Genomic DNA, 27,133 nt, shown 5'->3' with positions numbered 1-27,133 from the left:
TTCTAAAGCGGCATTCGAATTTTGAAAACACAATCTTGATTTGATATTATTAACAGCTAATGCATCTCGCTCGTATTATTTTAATATCAGCACACTCAACTAATAAGTATATAATATAAGTCTTTACAGCTCGCATTTTTCAACCTATGCTTGTGAAATTTTGTCTCCAGGTTTGGTAATTTTATAGTTTTTTTTTATTAAGCTTTTGGAACTATGTACTTCAAAATAGGCGGAGCCATGGATCTGTTACATCTTCCAAGGAAAACCGCACGCACAAGTTTACATCATTGCTTTGTACGCACACTCTTGCACAATTATTTTATTTTATTTGAAATATATTTTATTTATTTGTAACTCCTCAGCATTCCACGTTGACTTGGAATAAAATAAAGACTACTGCGCGCGGGGAGAAATATGTAGATTTGTTTTTTTTTGTTGTTAATTAATTATCCATTAATTTTACCTTAATGGGGAACAACTACATCAATAGCATGATGACTTGATGACATATTTAGAAAAGAAAACATAAAAGCCTTTAGACATTCCAATAAGAAATAGGCAATATGTCTGCGATTGTCAACTGGTTCACCACTGACAATGAGAAAAAGAGCAGTACAACAAAGTAATAAAATACACATTTTACCTGTACATTACCTATAGCTATGTAATACCTACGTGCGCGATAGAAACCGAACCCCATAGACGAAACCTATAGACCATGTCACGTATGATGTAGATAAGCTATAATTTTTTTTCTAGAATATGAAATCAATTTTCACGCCTTTTTATTTTGCTCAATTAACTATATGTTAAATTGGTTTTAATGAAGTGTAATTTATAATAATTATAATAATGTGTCATCTTTGTTATAACACGGTTTGCTTCAGTTCAGAATTGTAAGCTTCCTAAACTGTTAGAACCGTAATCATGTGTTGCCATCTGACAGTGTACCTAATTCTAATGCTGACAATTAACATGTTTGCATGTCACCACGCCAGAACAGAGTAAATAGGTGTTATTTATAGGTACCTGACATCTGGTGACATGACCATTTGGGTAACAGAATAACTGTAAAGAAGCCTTGTGCATCAAACCTCAAAACCTTTGTAAAACATCTCCCGTTTTAATGTTCTAGTGGTTACATTTTATCCCATGTATGAGTTGCTTGTATAGAGATTTGAATGTTGCGATGGACGCCTTAAAAATAAAGACTAGGCCATATTTATGTTACTGGAATGATGGAATTACTTTAAGGAAGTGTGTCAGTCAAGAACAAAATGCTGTACGATAATACTTAATTATGGTACTATAACATAAAATAAATACCTAATAATAAATTATTTTGTCTTTTATTTCTTAGTACCTAGTTGGTAAGTTAGTTTGTGAAAAAAATTAACATATGTAGGTACATATGACAATCGTTGAAAACCGATTTGTACCTAAAGTGCATTAGTGCAGTAAGGCCAGTAAGACTAATTACATAGGAGTAGATCATAGAGCGTAGCGACCAAACGGTCTTGGTGGACAGTTTTAGCTTGTTGTGACCAACGCTACATTATCATTAGTTAATAATTGCGAGGTTGTCTGAAACTATAAGTACAATCCAATTTCACAAAAAGGCCTTAGCGGCAAATTAACTTTCTGTAACTTCTTAGTAGGTTTGATTTAGGTATACCACTAATGAACAATCATTCATCATTTTAATGGCTCCTCTATACGATGGGCCATAATGCTGGCTCACTAAGATGGGCCTAAGATGGGATGGTTAGAGGGGGTAGTGGTGTCGGTTGGCTTATGACGCGGCCGGATGGCCACGGTGTCGGTTTTTCGTCCGCACATCAAACTGGTAACTACTGGGATTTTTTTCCAGTATTTACCGGTGGTAAATGGTTGGAAAAAAGATCCCAGTAGTTACCCACCAGTTGTTACTGGTAACAACTTGGTGGTAACTAGTGGGAATAACCCGTCAAAGGTGGGCCAGCGATGGTGCGTACGCATCTATCTACACGTGGCCCATTTCATAGTGCGTGCTCTCAACCATCGCATGGCCATCTCGCTGGTCCAGCGCTGGGCCATCGTGTAGTAGAGGAATTATAACCATCGCATGGCCATCTCGCTGGTCTAGCGCTGGGCCATCGTAAAGAGGAGTCATAAAACATTACGTAGTTATATGTATAGGTATATTAATATACATACGAGGCCATTTCGAATGCTTTTTTTGCTTATTTACTATGACTATGACTAATTAAAAATTCGCGTGTACAACATACGTTACGGTACGTGGCAGACCCGCCTTGCCACCAGTCCAACGTTACGTAGCATATGGTACGAGTTGTTACGGTCACCACCCTCGACCGTCCGTTGCGTCCGAGGGATCTTCGCAACGCCTGGCTGCACGTGCTATGACTTTACTGTTGGCGTTACTTTCCGAAGCGGGTAACAGGCTTATAAATTATCGTAGAACTTTTAACTCTATCCGTGATACAATAACAGCCGACATTGTATATCTACGTTAGTAAAAAAGAGATAGATAAAGTAATGGGAATTTAAATATTATTAACAGAAAATAATCGAATTGAATACCGCGGACCTTTCACGCTCGTTCGCGGATTTGAGTTTCTAGGCGATTTTCATTTGTTTCGTTTACTTGTTAAGTTTAGAAAAACATTGTGAGTTTTTTAATGTCTTTGTTAAATTGGTCATTCGTCTTTGCCCGTGAGAAGCGAGAGTGGTCTCTCAACATTATTCAATATTGGTTTTAAATGGTTTAATTTCGCTTTCACACACTGTTTACTTTATGAGATCGGGTAATTTACTGATTCACTGTTGCCATAAATTTAGCTTAAATAAAGAATTATATTCACTCCCTATAGTTCGTTTTATGTTTATAATTAGGTACACTTGTAGTTATAAAATGCAAACACTACGATGAAGTATTTTTTAAGTTAATGTTTTTTCACAAAACACCACCTTGCTTATAATGGACCTAGGGATCACTTTGATTAAGCGGAACTATGAAAGAGAGGCTACTGAACTTACATAATTGTTGCGGGCTTTTGTCATGTCATGCTGGTAATATGGTTATGGTTAGCCGGCAAAAACAAATGTGACTAACCGGTAAAAATTTGGTTTTCGGTCGATGTCATTGACAGTCTTCACGCCTGACAACAGTGTCAATTTTATTTTATTTGTTGTTTGTTGACTTAGTTTATTGAAGTGAACACACATCAATGGAATACATAATGTGTAGAAGAAGTATATAAATTCAAAATATTGATTAGCCAGTTTATTTGTTGTTTGTTGACTTAGTTTATTGAAGTGACAACATACATCAATGGAATACATAATGTGTAGAAGAAGTATAAATTCAAAATATTGATTAGCCAGTATTATACAACATACTCCCCCGTAATCAAAATTATGATTATAAACATAAACCTATACCTTTCACACAATTCTGATGCTTTGTACGAGCTAACGGCTTAGTTAGCACATCAGCCTACATCTCCAAAGTAGGAGTGTAAATGACATTAACAATTATTCGTTCAATCGAAAAAGCCCCTCAATAAAGAAAAAAAAAAAAGACATTAACAATATTGTCATTTCATAAATCACGTATGAAATAAAATCTTGTATCTATGTGCTTGGTTCTGTTGTGGTGAACTGGATTCAGTGCCAGTTTTTGCGCAGACTGTGAATCATTATAAATTGGTATAGTAGTCAACATGTTGTTTGTTGACTTAGTTTATTGAAGTGACAACATACATCAATGGAATACATAATGTGTAGAAGAAGTATGAATTCAAAATATTGATTAGCCAGTATGATACAACATTATTATATCTTTAGGTAAGTAACTGAATTCAAATTATTCAAGATCGAGTAAATTCGTTCGTTCCACATGTTGTATAATATGTTTTACTTACCCTAATCATTTGAAAAGGGGAAAATCAATTACCCCATCTGAATGAGCTATTTTAATGAACCCCCTTGTCGGTCAAACACGTTCTGTCAATTCTGGGGGCCTAGCCAACTGACAATCGTTAATAGAAAACGCCAAACAAAACTCAAATAATAATCACGTTATTTTTCGTAGCATCTGAAGGCCTACCGCGAAAAACAAAAATCGGAATTTCGTTAACTGATATGGGCGATAGAGAGCAAATGAAGGAATTTCGATTTTAGTATTTAGCGGTAGGACCTCTGTCATCCCGATACATCCTTACTTTTCGTTTGGCGTTTGTCGATGTATGATCTTGGCTATAGGCCCCCTGTTGTCCAAAGACGAAGCGATTGTTTGGAAGCGTTTCCAAGGTGACATAGTAAACGTCAATCTAAATGTAGGAAAGTCAAAGGAAAATAGAAAAGAAATATGGAAATGATCACAATACAATACAATACAAATCCTCTTTATTGCACAACCTGAGAATAAAATAAAAATGTACATAGAAACACAAATAATACATGAAGACAGAGGTACCTAAACAACAGGCGGCCTTATCGCTAAAGAGCGATCTCTTCCAGACAACCTTTAGGTGGTGGAGAAATGAAAAATGATATAATTAGGAGGTGCAAAAAACACTAAATTTAAACTAGAAAGAATACCTTTACATTTTAATTCTCCAACAATAATACCTAGAAACTATTAAGAAAGACTAACACAATACAATACATACAATACAATACATATCACCTGACTTTTCCAATGTTCTTTCGACACTATCTTAACTTTTCGACTGTCACCTACGTCACATACACCCCCTTGTCGCGCGTCAGACTGTTAATTTTTGTCACCGCTACCTACCAAATTATCAATCACATATTGCATATGTTATATTACTTAAACTCATATATGTTCATGTATCTAAAATTTGCCACCGTCTACGGGGATCACCGGCCCGCGTCCATCCAGCCAGCACGCCTGCACCGGCAGTCGACACCGACCTCCGCTCCGTTCGCACCTGTCGGGCGAAAGCGACCCGTAAGCGCGGAAAGGAAGTGCAGTGACTGAATCATTGTTCGGCGAATTTAAAATTTGTATTTCGATCGCGATCAAGGACGAACTGGAGTAAGTGTATTTATTTTAGCTTTTTAGTATGTTTTTGGCGGGTGGCCTAATGGGAGAGATATTAACGTAGGTATCAGCATTAATTAGATAATCATGTAGGTTTTTTAACACAAAACTTATGTGCCTATCAAATTAGCCGAAATCAGTAGAATTACGAAGTCATGAATGTTTACTCTGTAGTTGTTAACTTTAAATATGTATTTAACTTATTACTATAGTCATTTGAATATTTCAGTCGGCACAACTATTACATAAAGTGCCTATTTTAGATTTAGCTAGTTTTTAATTTCTTTTAGTAATAGCACTGTATATATCTTGTTTGTAAATAAATATTTTTTTTATTAGATAAATGTAGTGTATTAATTATTATGTAGAGGTAAAATAATTTAAAAGTGAGCGCAGTTGGCGCAGTCTATATAGTCCCAACAGCAATGTATACATTACAAAAATCTACAATGGCTGTCCAACCGCGATATACCTACAAACAAATTATAGCGCTAACTAGGCTGTAACAGATCGAATTATTAGGTCAATTTTACGACTAAAACCATCATCAGAAAGTGTCTTAATAGTTTTCTCTCAACTAGGTACCTACTTATGACCTTACATCATTAACCCCATGAGAAACCATTCCAAGTAGCAATAACACTTTCATTTTACGAAATTAATTTGACGTAAACTATTGCATTATTATATTAATTTCAACAATGGCTTAACATGAAATTTTCTCATAATTTTATTGTTAATGGTTAAACCTTACGAAGTCATAACTACGTATCTGTCAATCTCAAGTTAATTGCGGTTAAGTAAAATGAAGATTTCTCTTGTATGAAAGCCGATAGAGCTCGGAATCGGTTCCTGCGATTGTTGCTATCGATTGTATTGTCGGTGGAAATCGTGGGAAATCCCAACACGTGGAGACAATGGCTTCCGAGATATCATCTTATGATAATCGGTATCGCACGGGACACATACCGACGTGTGATATACCCACGCCTGCGGGGACGGTATATGACGTTTTCGATTTAGACCTCACTTTGTGCAATCAATTTGTTCAATGAATGATTAATAACTGCATTAAATTATACGCAAATCTGTTCACGAAGAAGCCGTGTACCGGCTCTTCACGCCATATTTTTTTTTATTTCCTGTAATTCTCTACAAATCGACACTAAAAGTGTCCAAAAATCAAAATATGGAGTTCCGTTTGAGCAAGACGCATTACAGTTTTGTCTTTGACAGTAATTGAGTTGTTGTGGGATTTTGAAGGCTAGATAACTAAACTACCAGATTATTATCTACTTATATTTTTACTCACAAATACAACACAGAAATTCAATCCCAAATGTAAACTTTCGTATAATTTCCATACATTGACGACATCACTCAAAACTCTTCTTCGAGTCAGATGGCCGTTGGCCTTGCATCGAAGCAGACGTGTACATCGTCATAGCTCGTTTTTGACATTAATAAAGACATTTCATCATATACGCATACGAAAATGTATACCAGTAGATAAATTGTATTTCATAAAATAGGGTAAATAAATATAATCACGTCGAGCTCCAGTCAAATTTTAAATGTGAGTTGTTGTTATTTACGGGTCGTAACGGTCGAAAACAGCAGTAAATTATCCTAAAACAATACGATTACAATCGAATTTAAGTAACTTGTTCCTTCAAAACCCGCTTAAAATGAAAAAAGTTTAAAGACTCGTTTTACTGATTGGGATTGATTTTCATTATGCTGGTATCAATTTTGCGTCATTATAAAAATGTATATGACTTCTGTACGTCAATGACTTTTGATGTCAATTAATTGTAATCTTGTATTTATGTTAGAGAATATTATATGTTCATTTAAATATTACTCATCTATTAATACGAAGCGTAATTCGTTTAATACCTAAAGACTTGCAGTGTCTACACCTACTTTGTTGACGTTCGTTCCGTCTATGTATGCGATTACGTAACGTGCTGTTCTGATAATCTTCAAGAATCAAGATAATTAATAACGGCAAGACCAGCATTTAGTACCAGCGAGTTTTGCGGATTTGGAGACCGAGATGAAGCTTACAGGCCAATATCGCTGCGGCCTGGCCTGCTTATTGTTATGTGTATAAATCGAATGTTATATTAATTTACTATAAAAAACAATGTTTTATTTCAATGACATTCTGTGCGTAGAGGTATGTATGTTTCGGTGATTATAAGAATTATGTCCACACAATAATCGTGCAAAGCAGAGACTGCATTATTTCTTTACGGTATAAGCGGTAAGGAAAAACTCATTGGTATCCTGGCTCGTACCAATGAGTTTTTCGGAACTTATGTACGAAATATCATTTGATATTTACCACTAACTTTTCGGTGAAGGAGGAAACATCGTGAGGAAACCTGCATACTCGTAGTGCATACATTTGCGAAGAAATTCAAAGCTGTGTGTGAAGTCCCCAATCCGCATTGGGCTAGCGTTGAGATTATTGTCTATACAGGGTGGTCCAAACCGTGACGTCCAAAAATCGTGGGCTATCATAATGTACCCCATATGTATGTTAGCCGATTTTTCATAGTTTTCAAGTTATGATTTTTTAAGCTTTTAACTTTTCCTATGTAGGTAATATTCTCCGACCGTCCTTAGTCTGGGACCGGTCTGAAAACCAGCGCCGGGCACCTAGGCCCGGCACACGCTGAGACTGGAACCCTGTGCCTAATACAAAGATCTTCTCACTTTTGTTTTGTATATGATAACAACTGTTTTATTTTATTATGTAAGTAATTCTAACTCTATTTTATGTTCATGTATGTGGCAATAAACAATTCTTATTCTTATTCTATTCTTATTCTTATTCCTATGAAATTCCGGGGTTCCCATACAGAGTGGCTGAAAAATAACTTCATTCCGTTGCCAGGGAGGTGTTGGGATTATACTGAGCAACTTTTATTATGGGACCAACCCCGAATTCGCGAAAAAAAAATTGGCTTTTTATACATTTTGGCTAGTCCATTTTCTATGGAAGGGTAATTTTTTTCGCGGTTTCGGGGTTGGCCCCATTGTAAAAGTTGCTCAGTATAATCCCAAAACCTCCCTGGCAACGGAAATGCAGTTATTTTTTAGCCACTCTGTATGGGAACCCCGGAATTTCATATGAAAAGTTAAAAGTAAAAAAAAATCATAACTCGATAACTACGAAAAATCGGCTAACATACATGGGGTATATTCTGATAGCCCACGACGTGAGGAATCTAAAAAAAAATTTTTGGACGTCAAGGTTTGGACCACCCTGTATATAGGCTGAATTATTATTATTATTTATAGGCGGTACGGTACCGTTATTATTTATCAATACCGCTTCGTTTTGAAGGTACTATACCTGTTGAAATATAAAGTACGGTACCGGTATAAAATTGCAGCAGGTACAACAATTTTTTATAGGTGTACAGTCAGCTGCAGAGAAAAGGTACCACCCCTGCATACAATCTTCTATGCAGGGGTGACCTGCAGCTGACTGTACCTAAACCATCACTGACCGAGCGTAGGCGAAGGTCTCCGTTTCAGCTTGGGCAAAAATACTTTCGTTTGTTCGAATGTTCTCCTTTGCATATCACATTTCTCAAATATCTCGAGAAAATTTGTAAGCAGGTTCGGTAGTTGGATATAATTACTCGGTTTCTTTTTTTTTATAAGTTCTAATAGGCAGAGATTGGCATAAAGGACTTAAGCGACAGTAGGGTCTGTGGTACTTAAGACCATTGTGATTATTCGTAGTGTCCGACCGAAGATTCGGTTTCGGTTTCGGTTTCGGCCATAAAATCATGTTTCGGCCGTAGTTTCGGTTTCGGCCAAAAAACGGCCGAATCTTTCGGCCTGGCCGAAACATACGAAATAGTACTTCGTATTATGAAACTAAACTATGTGACAAAGACCAAAAGTTGGCGAGCAAGTAGGACAACAATATTTATATATACAGAAATTTGTGTTTCGGTCGGACACTAATTATTAGGTACTTACTGATTACGCTGCGCCGCGTGGAACGTGAGGTGCGTTGGGGTAAGTACATACAAATCATTCAAGAAAAAAATCCCTTTTAAGATCACTCGTGTGTCTGCCCCTAATAGACTAATTCAATTGAAATTTGGTACACATTTTTCACATATGACAAAGAGTCGGTGATCCAAAGATGGACTAGTAACGTAAATAAATAAACTTTTAACTTTGCGGCCATTTTTTTGTATCGTGTGATATATCAGATATTAAATTGTAAGATATTTACTAATAATAAGCATTGGTCACGTAAATTATTTTTAGTCTTTTTTTGCAAGTATGAATGATATAGAACATTATTTCAATTATTTTTAAAATTAAGCCTATCCAAAGGCGACTTGGAAGATGTGTCATGGGGATCTATATTCGTTGGGTGAAAAACAAGTTTTTTTGTCTAATTATCGTTTAAAACACAATCGATCGGCAATAACGCGGGCACATAAAACAAAAAACTTCTTTTTTCACTCATAAAACTCCTTAAACCTAATAAGAGCTAAACAAAAACAAGTGCGAGTCGGACTCGCATTCTAAGGGTTCCGTATATTAAGTCCGTCTCACGCTTGACTGCACATTTCTTATAGATTTTCCTGACATATATAGGTAAAGAACTACTTTGTGTATTTTTTTCAAAATTTTAGATCCAGTTGTTTCGGTGAAAGTGGGCGGAGAATGATCATTTTTTGCCTATTTTCATGAATAACTGCTGAACTATTAATCCTAAAATTATAAAAAAAGTTATGTTTGAGATTCTTACAATGAGCTCTTTTATTTGATATGTAACACTATATAGTTTAAAAAACATATTTTTTAATTTTTTCATTTACCCCCCCCCCAAAAATGGCTACCGTATTTCAAATTCTCTAAAATACATTTTATTTACGTTACACGTCCATCTTTGGGTCACAAATTTACATTTGTGTGCCAAATTTACATATGTGTGCCAAATTTCAACTGAATTGGTCCAGTAGTTTCGGAGAAAATAGACTGTGACAGACGGACGGACAGACAGACAGACGCACGAAGAATTATATGTATATGCACTTATCCCAACGCACCTCTCGTTCTACGCTGCGCGGGGTTCATTGCCGCTCCTACCGCCGTAAGTGTAAGTACAACTACATCATCAAGGCTACGATCGAAGATAATCAGTTCAGCACTGAAATAATAGCGGTGGAATGCCAGTATAATATTTAATTATTTATTTTAATTTTATAAATTTAATAGCAAAATAAATAGCGAATATAGGATACTCGTACAAGTAAATCTGTAAAGATCTTAGGGGTACATCAGCCGACATATATTATTAAATTTTATTTTGTCGGCCTTAATTAAATTTCCACCCTGCCGAAACTTTATTTATTTAAATTTTTAATTGAATTGATTTTTCGCCTTATGAATAACCGTATAGAGTAGTAAATAACATTTTACATCTGACTTAATGACATCTGGGTTTATTCGGTTTAACTTTACAAAACGCGTATCTCGACAAAGCCATAATATGCAGAAAATAGTTAACAATCAAATGAATTAAATTAGAATTTAAATACGTCACGTGTGACATGAACAGACAAGGAGAGCAAGATTTAATGTATTGTTTCTCTTTCTTCTTTCAATGGAACGTTTTTACAGTTTCTGTTCCTCAAAAGAGGTCAGTGGTTAACACTAAACTCAAAACGCAATCTTAAAAAAACTTGATGGGTCAATGACCTGTCCCAGTAAAGTGAGGTAGTGTGCGTGAAGTGCGCTTGTGTGTGAAATGGGGTAAATTGACAGAATCTGAAAATTTACCCACCTCTACCGTCACCTTAAGTGGGTACTATGGGTAGGTATGTTGTTCTATTCGGAAAAACTCCAAACTTATTAACTCTCTATCTCTAATAAATATTTCCCTCTGTAAATCTTACCATATACCTAATTATATAGATACTAAGATCCCATTGTTTAATGTTCCGTTGCAACCAAGCAACCCTTATACTTTCGCCACAATTCTCTTCGTTCTGTCGTTCTGAGGCTAGTCAGCTAAATAGCTCTATATAATTTATACCAATATTAAAAAAACTAATAATATTATTGGCCGGTCAAAGTATTTAGCAGATGGCGCCAGCATAGATTGCTCTGTCAATCCCTAGAATTGTGTCAAATTCTTGTTTTTTATATAGAATTTTATGCCCTAGATGCCAGCCCTTTAAGCCAAATCTCATAGAACTCAACTAGAGAAGGGGCAAGCCCCAGCAAGCTATGATGGTGCCATCTATGCAAACCATTGACAGTTGCCAATCCCATTCAGTGCAGTAACTGGTAAAGCGGTATCCAGACGGGATGATCAAATCGATCGATTTGATCAGAAATGAAATTGACTTGATTTTGACATTTTGATGATTAAAAATTTAATAAACATAGTATTTTTTTTGGTACTGCATTGTACCTACTATAACTTAATTTATGAAGATTACCCCCAATCTGCATTACACAGAACTGTGATTTTTTGTATTATTTCCAGTCAGAATCACGAGCTCTTTCGACCCTAATACGAGTAAAAAGTGGCCCCAAAATTTCGTACAAATGCACCAAAAACTTGTGGACATTTTTTCTCAGTAAGAATGGAGAAAGCTACTGATCCTGAAGAAATATTATATAAATTCAAAATTCTAACAGAACGAATTTAGGTTCAAATTTAAATAGAGATGCCTATTTGCCAAATTTGCGAAGTGACAATTTGAGCAAACATCTTTTTGGAATATAATATTAGCCAATAATAAAAGTTTGCTAAATAAGTTTTTGTCCTAATAACATTTGACAAAGTAAAATCATGCCAAATGATAATTTGACCAAATAAGTTATATGCGAAGTGTAACTTTGCTAAAGGTTCCTTTGGGAAATGAAACTATTGCGATAAGTTTGTTGGGAAGTGAAATTTGGCGAAATGTATTTGGGCCAAACGGAAGTACACCTTCCAGAGTATTGTCTTTGCAGGTTGCTTTTTCTTGCACTCGCTGAGCAAAACATGGCCTAAGGTGTCTACATATTTAACTGGCTCAGTATCTGGCCCATCACACACTGATAGCATTGATATAAGTACATCTTTCTCTTTGTTGATGCAACTGGCAAATGAGGAAAGACATTCTTCCTGAATGTCATATAGGAAGAGCTCTGTATGTAACCGTTTACCATACATACCGATGGTGGTGAGAAGCAGTGTTTCACGTACCTATGCTGTTTATCTTATTTTTGAAGGACAATTTTATATTTAGGTATGAGTAGTACCTACATGCCAATGTTGATCACTGGCAAAGTAAATGACAAACGTCCACAGTACCTTATCTTAGTTGGTTCAAGTAGATGGCCAAGATGGTTTGGCCAAATCCGAACAGCCCTAAACACCAAATTTGTCGTCAAACTTCATGATGATGTCAATAACGGCTTTGACTATACCAGGCTCGCTTTCTTACTTCTCTATCTAAAAACCATATTTGTTTTCTAACAAACAGAGAACTTGTACTAATTTGTAGCTTTGAAAAACGAAACCCTGGTCATTTACTGTACCTATCTATTAGGTACAATACAAGTTGCACAACTTATTAGAAAGAATGCCAAAACAAATAAATGATAATTTAATTTTTTTAAATAAACTAATTTTTAATATTCGATACAAGTAAATGGACGATCAAAATGACTCATGACAGTCACGAAGGGTGCCATCAACCATCCACGTGCGTAATAATTGCACGTACAACGGACGGAAAATTGCGGCGTCTAAATTGGTCTCTTTTATTTTGTTAAGTAGGTGAAAGTTGTATGCGTAATTCTAAAGTAAAAATACCGTACCTATTAAATATATTATAATATTTAGCGATGCGGTTTTTGATTCGAAATACGATATATTATTACATATTTATTTCCAATTGAAAAATTCGATCCACTTACTTGGATATAAACACAATAAGTATACCCAAAATGTGGCGGAAATGCGACCACATGTGGTATGATTGCTCGAGTAATGTGATAATTGTGGAAACCAGGTTACTGCAGCGCTGACATTCTTCAGTGGGACTGCAGGAAGGTACAAATAAGGCTGCATTCCTTATATAGTATCTATGCAGTATACCTACAGCACTCGAGCTTCAATGTGTGAAAACAGTAACACAGACTGACCAACAGATGGAAACTATTAAGTGTTCTTTCTTTTAACTATGCGGAATCCTACAATTATAATATCAAGGTGTACCTACTTACGTTGAATTTCATAACAAGGATCTGAATTTTCTGATACGGCCATTGATTGGTTTCCTTATTGGTTTTTATACCTACTAGGGAAACCGATGCAATACCAATGTTTTGGGCAAACAAGACACATTAGAAAATACCTACTCTGTATATCAATACCTAACGGTAAATAAAAAAAACGTTTTTTTCCTACATAATTCCACTAACATTAAATAACTATCAACCGCTGACAGATGGTTAGACTACAAATGGAAGCTGCAAGTGTTTTTCTTTGAATCATTGCGCTCCAATTGGCCAATAATTATAGGAGGTAGACAAAATATCACAACGTCACGCAAAGACTTTCCACGCGAGCGACGCCGCGGGCAAAAGCTACTAGTGTAATAATGAAAGCGAATATAGAACTTTACTCATCACTTAATTAAATATTCTGGGTGTACTTGTATATTTTTCTTTAAAACTGGCGTTTTATGCAGAAGAGATTTCACCTAAAATATAATTATGTTCTTTTCTGATAATAATAGAATGTACCTAAGTATTTGTTTGTTGCTTATAATGTAAATCACAGAAACAACTGTAAAATTGTTAGAATTAAGCAAATGGGTCAAACACGTTTTAGAAAAAGGTCACTTATGTGGACAATGCAATAAAAGTTAACGACTCTGGTACATATCTAACCCTTTTTTTTATTATTGTTTTGTTACTTGAGTCTCAAGTACTCGAAAAATGCAACCCCTTAGATTTCCTTAACCTTGAGATGTCTACAGGAACGAGGTAACCATACCATACTATAAAACGGGTTTGACCCAAATAGGTTAAGTTATTAGCATAAAAAAGAGCGTACCTCGCCATCAAACTCCACAGTTTGGCGAGTTTTATGTAATTTATAAGATGTATGTTAATCATGAATAAAAGATTTAAAAAAAAAATACCTAATCAAAACAAAAGTGAAGTGATGGACGTCAACGCTAGTTAGATCGTGAATCAGTCATGCCCGAGGCGATATTTTTTCCTTTTTATTATTTTAAAATCAGTAAGTAAATGACAGTGTCGAGAAAAGATAAACAAAAAGTTGAAACCTCCAAAAGATTTCAAACATCTAAATAACTTCAAATTTGAAATATCTTCACAAGCTCCTTGTATAGACATAAAATGGATTCTTAATATTACCAGCAAAAGCGACAAAAACATATCGCATCGATACCGGATACGGCCAGGTTCGGTTCCCGGGGGAGGCATGCTCCAGCGCGCCGACGACACGCTCGCTGCGCGCGCGTCGCTCACCTGTGGGCGTTTTTATCGGTTTTAGTTGGATGGTGCATTAGGTTGAAACAAAAGTTCAACAACAGGATAGAGCAATAGAACACTACCGATTGGAAACAGCTGAGAAGGCTTCCGTTTCAGCGAAAAAGTAAACATAAAATTGATCCAATACTTAGTGTCTTGAGGTAAAATGTGAGGTGAAAACGTGAAATGGTACATAGCATACCTAAATTTTCTACCCTTATCCCTCCGTGAAGTGAATGTAGGTATTATATTAAGACAAGCATCTCCATGTCTTAATTAAACATTTGGTTTGCTTTCCACAAATAGTGTGTTATTACGGTACATCTGAATAAGGATGAAGCCCTGTAATTAAATGTAATAGCCGAGGCCCAGATACTTTCGCGTAAAAAGCGGCTCACCCGCTCTATTGACGGAACTGCGGGACTGCCAGTGCCACTGGTGTCGTTCATCTCAGTCTTATAGTTCGTTGTTTTTAGCATTAGAAAAAAGGTATGTCTTTTTATTATTATACATATACGATTATTTACAATACTTATTTTGCTTTAATAATTTCTAGTTCAATGAAGTATCCGTCTACGCTTCAAATTGGATGCCGGCGTTTAATGAATAGCTAGGGTGACTAATTAGCTGGCTGCGACTTCCCACCTAGATGACTTCCCACTTCACTTCTCAACACCCCATTTTAATGTGTTACATTGGTGTTACACTAAAAAAGTAATATGGGTCAAATTCGGTTCAAAAGAAAGTTGATAAATAAAATGTTACTGTCAGAAACTTATTTAGATAGGTATGGTGTAAGATATACGCTCTTTACAAATAATTTTAGGTAGATAGAAACTTTTCATTTTGTTTGTGAAGACAGATGATTGACTTACATATTATAGCTAATTATATTACAATGTTAACTCCATCATTACAAGTAGATTAGTGGGATGGGAATAAATTGAAATAGAAAGTCTCTCAGGCGCAAGAAAAACTTAACATTGTTATTAGTTCAATGCAATACGCTCTGCGCTCAATAACATTCCTACTTACGAAGGGCATTACGTTACGCCTCATCCACAAGTAAGTAAACCATCTATAAAACGAAATAGGCCGATTCGCAATGGATAGCGTAACATAACTTTGATTGGCCTTTTATTTTTATCACGATATTGAAATGATCACGCATGTCTAATCTAAATTAAATAATATATAAACTCTTACTTTTAATTTTTATCGCTAAAAGTTTTCGCAACATTTGATTTTTTGTGCAGATTATCAGCATTAAATAAATATCATAACACACCTTTATTACTAAAGAAATAAGATGTGTTACGATATATTTCAATTGTACGTCATGTTGAGTGTTTCGGCACATTTTCCGACTTTTTCCACTAATGGAGGTAGTTTTATCAAAATACATAATTACCATTGACATAGATATTATACGTCAATGCATATTACCAATTTTTGGATTATTTCTACTCAGAATTACGAAGACTAGTTATAAAAACGTGTCGTTAAAACGATGATTTTTTTTTCTATATTTACGAGTGTTACGAGTAGCTAGAGTATATTATATTACTAAATAACTTTTCGAGTAGAAATAACTCAAAACTCTTAATTTTACGACAAAAAGTAATATTTAGATTACATTTTTCATCGAGATTGTGCTCTTTACTTAAAACAAAGAGATAGGTATATATAAAGATTTTATTAAGCTCAATGTTGTTATTTCAAGAGCTTTACTTTCAAATTCGTTTTTTACGTGTTTTATTGAAATAAATAGTTGTGGTTGAAATTATTTGCAAGATAGCAATCGTGGGAAATGGGTTAACTTACACCAGTATTTTGATGGTCTGTAGCAAAGTTGTAAGTTGTTAAGAGCACTCCCATAGACAGTTAAATTTTATTTTACATATTTCTTATCGGTTTGTTTAAGCAAACAAGTTCTATCTAAGAAGTTTATGTTACTACTAATGTTTCTTGTGTTTATAAACTTACCGGCGATTTAGCCTAGCTGAAGCCTAAATGAGTTTGTTTAAATGTCCTTACCTAAACCTTGAAATCTCTAAGTTTCAGAGGTATACATGAAAAGTCGTATAATGGGTCACTGCGGGCTTAGCCGAGCTTACTAATTACAATGTCCTTAAGCAGTTTTACCACAACTCTTAAGGTTTCCTTGAGTAAAATGGTCGGATAGAATTTAGAAGAGTACCTACTAAATGTAGGCTATTACAATTTCGACAATATTTCTTCCTTGTAAAATAAATTATTGTTTATTATACTATTGTAATACTATTTTTTTTAAATTGCTTTAAATAGAATAGGGGTCTACAGTATTTTTAAATATTTTCGAAACAACAAAAGAAAAAAATGTCCGCCTGTTTAGACAGATGAACAACTACGGAACCCTACATTGAACTTTCTGTTTCTAAAAGGTACAATTAACAATCCTAAAACTATACTATTTCTAAGGCGCTGCATAACTTTAATACGTAATGTATACGAGTAAGAACAAATCGTGTCGTGCTGTGAGGCATAGTTAACCAGAGAAGGAAACGGTGAACTAAGTAAAAATAAAATAAAGCACCTCCGTTTCCGTACAATTTACACAGATTGTTTGTACTACTTCACTGACAGTATTAATTATGAGGCACGTGTGTAGCAGAGGGTGGAAGGCTTTCTCTCGTTTAGGCTACGACTTGAACTCGTTTCGGCACTTTTAACGATATCGTTCGGTGCGCTTATGGCACACAACACACCAATTTAGACAACATAAAATTCAATTGCTTGCTGTTTTGACAGAGGCCGTAATTGGATGGTGTTAAATGTGAAAATAAGGATATTACATTGCTGACCGTATTTGGGTATAAATATAAATACAAAATTGATATAAAAACGGCTTTAAGATTAGTGTCCTCACTGTAACATTTTTCACCTAACTTATTCTTCAGGACGTGATGTAAATGAAAATTCGTCAGGTTAATAAGCATCTCTTAATCCCGCTAGGTACCTACATACAAATTACTTGGGTTATACACATTTTATATCAAACTCGTTCGCGTCTTTCCTGTAGACATCGCAAATTTAAGGGAACCTAAAGCTACTTTTTACGCGGCAACTTTACAGGCGGGATACATTTTTTCAGTAGGTACTTGAGACTCAAATAAGAAAAACGGGATATGTATGTCCCAGAGTCATTAACTTTGATTGTATTGTCCACAGAAGGGACCTTTTTTTAAAAGGTGTTCGGACTTGTTCGCGTCATTCCTGTAGACATCGCAAATTTAAGGGAATCTAAAGCTAATATTTACGCGGTACCTTTACTACTGGCGGGATACATTTTTTCAGTACTTGAGACTCAAATAAGAAAAACGGGATATCTATGTCCCAGAATCGTGAACTTTGATTGTACTTATTGTCAATAGAAGTAACCTTTTTCTAAAATGTGTTTGACCCACTTACCTATGCAAGAAATGGGTATTTGTATTTATGTACGAGTATGCTTAATAACAAAAAATAATTGTGTTTAACCTGCCGTGCCATGAGACGTTTTATGGTTTAGGCAGGCGTGGCTCACTCCGCGATTTCGTTGCTTTGCTACAGGTAGCTAATGGCTCCTCTACACGATGGCCCAGCGCTGGGCCAGCGAGATGGCCATGCGATACCGGAACCGGATAGATCACAACTGAATGTCGCCATCGTGTAGTTGCGTTCCAACCATCGTGTAGAGGAGCCATAAAAGTACTTACATCCGTTCCACACCAATTTTGGTGGCTCGCCATAAGCCGCGCGTGGGGCTGTCGCCACCTAGCGGCCATATCTGTGCTGATCGTAACAGACGCGTTTTGTTAGAGAGTGAGTCTTCTGTACCTAGTACTATTATTTATTCTGTGGTTTAGGGAGGTACTTACCTACTCATAGATCAACAACAAAACTTAACATATACCATACCAAAACTAGACCCAATATTCCTATGGGTACCTACTACAAAAATTAAATAATTAAGGTAAAAATTGTTTTTCTAGCAAATAAACGAGCAGATTTTAAATCTCGTCCCTATCTCCTCCCTACTGCATTTATAAGCAGGAGTGATGCGAGGGATTGCACTTTCGAGTCTAATTTTTCAAAGAGCATGCTAACATTTTATTTGAATACCTACCTAAGATTTACTTGTCAATATAACTTTTCTAACCAACTACACGTGTTTTAATTTGCAGTATTTGCACCATGTTAACAATGTTTTCTATTTTTTACTTAGGTTAGATAGGTACTCAACGATTATAGGTAAACTGGAAAATTTTCCAACTTTCATAGATAAAATTGGTCCTTCTGGGTTCTTAAAATTAAGACAACTTAACTTTAAGCTACGGGCAACGAGCTAAAATAAAGGTCAATCCCCGAGAACTATTTTATTCGCTTCATACAATAGTCATCATAGTAGTCATTGGCCTTCGCATCGTCGCGGTATCTGCCCCTTTTGTTTTAACCACGCGTCGATGACAGGTGGCCATTTTAATTTTTGCCGCCAAAACGTACGTCAACCCGACGATGAGATGTTACGCATCCGGAGGATCCGAGGTCATTTTTCAATTGTCTATTTTGCGTGTCAATGAACCTCATTACAATGTGTAATTAAAATATGATTCTGGAAGGTATCGCAACTAATGCTGGTCAACCAAATCTTGTCAGTAAAAAAAGGCGCGAAATTCAAATTTTCTATGGGACGATATCCCTTCGCGCCTACATTTTTCAAATTTGCCGCCTTTTTCTACTGTCAAGATCTGGTTGACCAAGTATATAAGAAAATTTAATTAAAAAAAATATGATACGTACTTATAGTCCGTCAACCAAATCTTGTCAGTAGCAATGTAAAGCAAACTAAAGTAGGGCAACACTCAAAGAGCAGTATTGCGCTAAGAAAAGCAGCAATGTACATCGAACCAACAGTTTTTTTTCCGCTGAGCGCGCCCTGCGTACGTCAATTCAAATTGTCACTCGCGGTTTATTGAAAAAAATTGAAACATGGACGGACAATTTAAAAGCGATGTTAAAACAATGTTAATCAAAATGATGAACAAATTTGAAGATATCAAAAACAACTCCCTATCGTAGTGCTTATATTCTCTTTGTTCCCTATCTATGTCTTCTAAGTTTACTAAAATAAAATCATATCAAAATGCAGATAATTAGATAGTGCATATATTTGTTATTTACAATATAATATGCCACTTGTTAATGTAAATTAGTGTACTGTTCTGGATGAATATGACATACCTGTGTAATTTTTTTTGATTGGTATATATTTTACAATATACATATTAAAAATAAAACAACTAATATTTTGGGTGTTTATTTAATTTAAAGGTAAATAAGATAAGGGTCACTTTTCGACTTGGTTGCGTTGTACACGTACTAGGGCTTCCAAATACCGGACTTCTCACAATACCGGTATTAATACCGAAACTGTCTTCATCAATACCGGGATCCCGGGATCCCGGTATTGGATATGAATCGCTTAAAAATATACAGTTTTATTAAAAAGGGGAATTAAAAAGGCTCACTGGAATACCAGATATGTCCTAAAAGCTATAACAACAATAAACAATCAATGCCGCCATCTGCAATAATTTTATTTCACACTCAAGGTTGGCAATAATTTTATCCAATTTGTTGACTTCACCTCACCAGTTACATTTGTAGTCCAACTTAACCAACCAGACAACATTTTTTCAAGTTTCCGTCAAAATTGGTTTTCCATTATTACAGTTATCCTTGCTCTTTCGTTTTATTTTTTGATAAAATTATAACAACTAATTATGTTCATGTTAATATCACTATCATCATATTCATCACTCACATAACTTCGGGATTCATCCACCACCAACCACCAAATATTTATATGACGCATTAGGCAACGATCTTGTTTCAATAATAAAATGCGGGCTAGAGACCAGTTAGAGTTAGACCAAGTAAAGTCTGCAACGATTTTGATAGCATACGCAATTACGCAGTATACAGTGCAAGTGTTATGTGTACGTCATAATTTCATAGAAGTTTGACGTTTAATATAACACTTGCACTGCGCGTGCTATCAAAATCGTTGCAGACTTTTCTTGGTCTAACTCTAGATGCGTCTGGCGTTTAGTAAGCTTTTTGATACAGCCGAATATAATGGGTTTAAAGGGTTTATACTGCGCATTTCCCTCATTTTTAAAATACCGGGATCCCGGTATTGCCTTTAAAAATACCGGTATTGAAAAATGCGTTTAAAAAGACGGGATCCCGGGATCCCGAAATACCGGGATCCCGGTATTGGAAGCCCTAACACGTACATAAACCGCCATAGGTAAGTATTGTCTGAAAAGATACTACCTACTACGAACGCCTTATATTGGGCAAGATTTAATCCTGCAACAAACATGTATGGAATTGGATTAGGTAGATATTGCGAAAGAACGGCGATATAATCAAGGCTCTTAATACTGTTTAAAAGGTTTACCTTTGTAAATAGTCACAACTGATTGCTGAAAATATTAGACATATGGGCCTATGGACGGTTTCCCTGGACACAATTTATGGTCTTGTTGGATAGATTTAGGCATACGTTTTAATTTTATTTATGCCTTTTAACCCTAAAACAAAAAAACTGAACATAATCTTAAAAGTTCGAAAGAGTTCTTCCAATACTTGTCATAACCTCAATTTTTAGTAATGTTTACCATCAACGAGCATGATTGTACATTGTAGGCCCCTTAGCTTTGCTTATTCTTATTTAATGTATTGGTATTTAATGGTGACAGCAGAAATATCTCTTGAAACAGAAACGATTCAGAATGAAAACCAAATGAAAACAAATAAGGTGACGGCTGTCATCAAAGAGTAAAGTAAGTATATAGGTAAAGAGAGCCCTCTTGAAGCATTTTATGGAAACTCATTTGAAAGAGCCATCTCTGATTCTCCGCCGATACTAAGTATGTTTGTGTGCGTGCACAACTACATATGCATCCATACGTGTACTTTCGTTCCACATAATATTAGGTCTACTCGGGCGGTTTACAAGTCCATTTTTTGTTTGGTTTCTTGTAACAAAAACCTTTAATTATTTACAAGAAATCAAACAAAAAATGTACTTGTAAACCGCCCAAGTAGACCTAACATTATGTGGAAAAGGTTAATGTTATCAATAATGGAATAAAGAAAAAAACAGAATATTAAATTCAATATGTTTATTGCATACATGTTTTACATCACATTATCGCTAGGAAAGTACAATTTTAGGTAAACAATAGAAAAGAAAGCGAGTGTGGTGAAAAAGCATTCACACACAAGAAAATACATGTTAATAAGAAAATATGAATAATTTACTACGCACAATACAAGCACATAGTCTAGGCATTGTAGCAGATTTATCGATAGTGGCGTGCCTTATCAAAAGTAGGTACTTATTAGATACCTATCACGAAATAAATTTACTCTAAAATAGCGTCCATATTGCACAAAATAACACAGAACTCAACGCACTTTCTGGAGGTTTTCACAACAGGGCATGGCAGGGCAGGGCATGCATGTGTTTTCATTCGGGCTATAATCTAATTTCCTCCAGCACCATAACCAAACCATAACGAAGAAAATGGCTCAACCATCACTAAAATATTTTTAATTTACGCTCTTCCAGTGACAGCTAAAAAATTGCATGTCTTGGCCATATACCTAGTATTATATACTTAGATGAGCTATACGCGTGCGCCCGTGAGGGACAGAACATACGTGATGCGACCAAATTAAAAACACTTTTTGACGTTCCTGACAACCTACCAAACATAACCTACGTAATTTGGTCGGGTTATTTCAAAAGCGCTTTCTCTGCTACTCCATACTAAAAGTTCTATAAGTGCATCTCGTTCGGTCAACTGGCTCCTCGCCCATTTCATCTATATAATTATGATTGTACCTCTATGGTCTTGGCGGTTATGCAAGTGTTGCCAGCATAATTAAATCACATTTTAACAAAACTCTTATTTTTTCGCAAAATTAATTGAAAATTATAATAATTAAAAATATTAATTCGTACTTATTTTTATTTTAATATTAATGCCACTAAAATTATATGAATTTTATAGTGACATCTGGTGACGTAGTTTGTGTAATCGAAAGTCAACTTTACGCAATAGTATGTTGTCGGGGGCAAAATATAGAAATCGCCTGCATCTTTACTGACGTTAACTACATTCCTAGTGTCATTCACGATCCACATTCCACAGATTAAACACAGATGACACGCGTTTTGGAATTATTTGAACACAGTGTTGCTAACCCGCGATTTTTCAAATTTGCCGCCTTTTACTACTGACAAGATTTGGTTGACGGACTTTACGTACCGTACCTATCCAGAATTAAGTAGTATGACTTGACAGCGCTGTTTAAAAATAGTTATTTTCGATACAAGTGCGAAAAAGAGGAAATTCGAAACGAGTGGCGATAAATTAAAACACGACCGAAGGGAGTGTTTTAAATCGACTCGACACGAGTTGCGAATTACCTATTCCCACGTGTATCGAACAACGTTTTACAGTACATATGGCACTTTAAAGTTTCGACATACGCACGAAAAGTGCTATTTTACGCACTAGTGCGGAAAAGTAGCCCCATATGTACTGTAATAGTACATTTTGATGCAAACTAGTGCGGATGGTTATCCCGAGATGTCTTTTATGCTCATAAATAGCTTGCTCGTAGCCAAATCGCGTTCACCAACTTCTTAAGGGTCCTGTACACAATGGGCCGACGTGGGCCATTCTGGGGGACGCATTTATGGGTTAGAGGGAGCAAGTGATATTGCTATCTCATTCTACCGCATGGCTACGTCCCTTGGACTGGCCGGCGCTGGCCCATTGTGTACAGGGGCCTTAGTACTAGTAACTACCTATCCCACTAACTCGCGCCACTAACTATTTAAAATTCGCGCGAACTTGCGATAATCGCGTAGCTGCGTTGTATTAGGAAAACTTTGAAAATATAACTCAAATATAAAATATACGAAACGAAAAATTCACACATGCAATATGAGATTTTTCCAATTCTGGGTAATAAAATTACAACATTATTACCTTGGTGTGCAAGGTGTGCACTTGCTAAAATAATTAAATTCTAATATCTAACTGCTCTGTTAAAAAACATATCAAGTAAAACAACATTAAATTAAAATACCTAGGTATAGCTTAAAGTGAAAGATAACTTTACTTTTTTCTTGTGCAATACCAATATCTATTTTTAACGTTTCGATTCGAATCGGTTTCCGGATTCGCGCACTTTTTCTTTTTGCTTAAAACACTATTACACTACGATTGCTTATGAAACTAGCTTGACATTTAACAGTGGCTAACTGTAACAGGTGTCTGACCCGTATCTAATGATGAATTCATGAACAGTTCGATGGATTCTTTCTAACTATAAATTTGAACATAGGTAGGTAATATTTCATTTCTTTTTTTTGCGAACGTTCAAAATATCGTGGTTAGACTTAATGATGACTCACGCTAGACCGGGCCGGGCCCGGGCCGAGGCGTACGACATGTCATTTTCTATGACGTCCGATCCGTGATCAGGTGATGCTTTCCATAGAAAACGAAGCGCTGGAAGCTCCCATGAAGCTCCGGTCCGAACCTGGCCCGGTCTAGCGTGAGTCATTCATTATAGGTATATGTTGAGTATATACGTAGAAACTACACTTGACTAAGTTTAATATTCCTTTTTTCTATAATTTTTTCCATGTCAATAAATGTATAAATATATGTATTGTACGTCAATAAATGTATAAATTTTAATGTATATATATTATGTATCAGTTCATTCTGTCCCTCCATAGTAGCGACCTAAAGAGACTACCTATATTATATGATCAAACGAGCTTCGCAAGCGAAGTTCGATCAATATTATATGACTCGCTTCATTGGACTTACGAGTAATAGTAGGTACATAGATTGTTAACCAAGGGGGAGCCCCAATACTTCAAGGGTGAGATGGTTTAGGTACTTTTACCCGAGTTAAACTTTCTACTTTTCATTTCGACTATGAGGAAAGTCAAACACAAGAAAAGTGATTTGTCTCCTGATAAAAAGGCTAGTTTCTTTGTACATATAGGTATCTCTCTGACATGATGTCCCTTATTTCTTTTAGTAAATACATAGGTGCCTAACGAAATATTAAAGGTGTTGGAATACTTGAATACTATTGCAACGTGCTAATCTTACAAAACAATGAGACGCGGCTGCTTAGAGAACACTGACACGCGCTAGTTCTCGCTAGATAACCCACATGATGAGAACCCAGGGTCTCAGCACTCTCAGCAGTAACATTAAGATTAATTCAGTGGTAAAAAATACATGCAAACAAAATATTGTGTTTGTAGGCCTACCAGGTGCCGTTATGCGCAACCAACTTGTTATCACAGTAGTAGGTATAGCTTTATTCAGGTAGTTGTAACCACACCTAGGTAGGTACATAATAGCAGTGATCGCCCTGCATATAAATTTGTTTGTTAACTTAACTCTGCAGCTTACTGTAACTTTTTAAATGTAATTACTAACTAAAGCAATTTTGTCTTTGGCAGGTAACCATCGGCACGCAAAGCTGATAAAATCGTCCAACGGCGCGAGGTGACAAACACTTTCTATCGCGGTCACGCGTCTTCCCACGGTACACCGAGGAAAACAATAAAAAAATGCACCTAATTAATATAAGAATAAGGGTCCAATCAGTCAGATGATCGTCGAAAAATTCTATAATGCGGGATTACTCAAACAGAGTCAGGTTAAAATGCATTATTGCGGTTTGGCTCTCACTGGTCCTTGGGGTCTCAGCCAACCGACCTCCGAGGTTTCTCATAGAGGGCCAGTCGGAAATTGTGGTGAGGCTCAAGGAGGGCGCTGATACTCCTGTAGGTAAGTGGAATTGACATGTAATCATTACATAGTCATTATATAAAATAGTTATTTTCGATACAAGTGCGAAAAAGAGGAAATTCGAAACGAGCGGCGATAAATTAAAACACGACCGAAGGGAGTGTTTTAAATCGACACGAGTTGCGAATTACCTATTCGCACGTGTATCGAACAACGTTTTACAGTACATATGGCACTTTAAAGTTTCGACATACGCACGAAAAGTGCTATTTTACGCACTAGTGCGGAAAAGTAGCCCCATATGTACTGTAAATAAATTTTACAGTACATTATGTTCCTATTTTCCCACACTAGTGCGTAAAATAGCACTTTTCGTGCGATGTCAAAAGTTTAAAGGGCCATATGTACTGTAGTCCATTTCCAACTGCAGCTGCACTACCGTATTCGGTCGTGTTTTAATTTATCGCCACTCGTTTCGAATTTCCTCTTTTCCGCACTTGTATCGTAAATAACTATTATATACCTACATATTATCTTCTTTTTTCCATAATAACTACTTACGTTAAAACTAATTAAACAAAATAAATAGAAGGCATAAAAACAAGAAAACCTAATGTACTTTTAGTGTAGGTAGTCTTAATAGATATGTTTAGGATTTCAGGTAAATTTCTATCAGGTAAGTAGGTAGATTTTCGTATTACGATCTAGTCAAATTTTCCCTTAAGTAATGCACATACCACAGGCATTGCAAACTTTTGATTGCTTCCAAGAAGTTTATGCAGTTTGTTGGCACGGATAGACACCCGGATATTGCATACATAGGGGGCAATGTACAACGGTGTTAAGGACAACAGCGGCCTAACAGAGGGAAACCCTGCACCCTCGCTGCGGATTATTGAACGCTAGTTATTAGTCATCAAGCATGAAACCATAGTGTTGATCCGGTCCTATAATGCCTTGCTGACTTAGGGACCTACTTAAGTAGCTTAAAGACGAAACTACTTGTAATTATTAAACATACTTACACAATCTATCTATTTAATAGACAAACAAACCCTGTTTGTCTAAAAACCTCGGAGCCTGGGGTCCGCTTGACACCTAATCCCAAGAATTGGCGTAGGCACTAGCTTTACTACGATTGCTGATTAGCTTTAGGTATATTCTACTCTTTACACTTGTGAATCTAACCACTTTAAATATGTGGGTACCTATATAATTATTATGAAACTTTAGTAAATCTACACATTTTAGACTACCATTATCAAGTAAAATTTAATATTTTATTATTATTATAATAGTACTCTCTTGCGGTACTTACCACCATTTAAGCAGATACTATAATGTGTTTGTATTAACCATTATTATTCTAATTACAGGAAGTTTAATATACCGTCTCAGGGGCATTGACCCTGACGGAGATGATTTAAAATTTGGAATAAGAGATCAACTTGGTAGTAATATTTTAAGAATAGAGGCCATTACAACCAACGAAGCTAATATATATTTAGTTAAGGAATTAGATAGAGAGGTTTGTATTGGTTTTTCGTTTTATTACTTTTAACTAGATAAATAAGTATTCCAACAAAATAAATGATAGAACATTACCTACTAACGTAACTTT

At 35.8% G+C, this 27,133-nt stretch overlaps 1 protein-coding gene across 1 annotated transcript in view; it reads left to right on the top strand.

Moving 5' to 3' along the window:
- Positions 1–4,925: 4,925 nt before the first annotated feature.
- The window catches only part of LOC134649505 (cadherin-23), a 53,550-nt gene continuing 31,342 nt past the window's right edge, over positions 4,926–27,133 (top strand). The window contains exons 1-3 of the mRNA XM_063504264.1: positions 4,926–5,068; positions 25,221–25,551; positions 26,889–27,040. Coding sequence (XP_063360334.1) covers positions 25,395–25,551; positions 26,889–27,040 — 309 coding nt within the window. The 5' untranslated portion in view covers positions 4,926–5,068; positions 25,221–25,394. The remainder of the gene's footprint in view (positions 5,069–25,220; positions 25,552–26,888; positions 27,041–27,133) is intronic.

The sequence above is a fragment of the Cydia amplana genome, chromosome 1 (genome assembly GCF_948474715.1).
Source record: "Cydia amplana chromosome 1, ilCydAmpl1.1, whole genome shotgun sequence".
In the NCBI taxonomy this organism is placed as follows: Eukaryota; Metazoa; Arthropoda; class Insecta; order Lepidoptera; family Tortricidae; genus Cydia; species Cydia amplana.
Note: the sequence above shows the minus strand (reverse complement) of the source record. Positions and strands in the feature narration are given on the sequence as shown.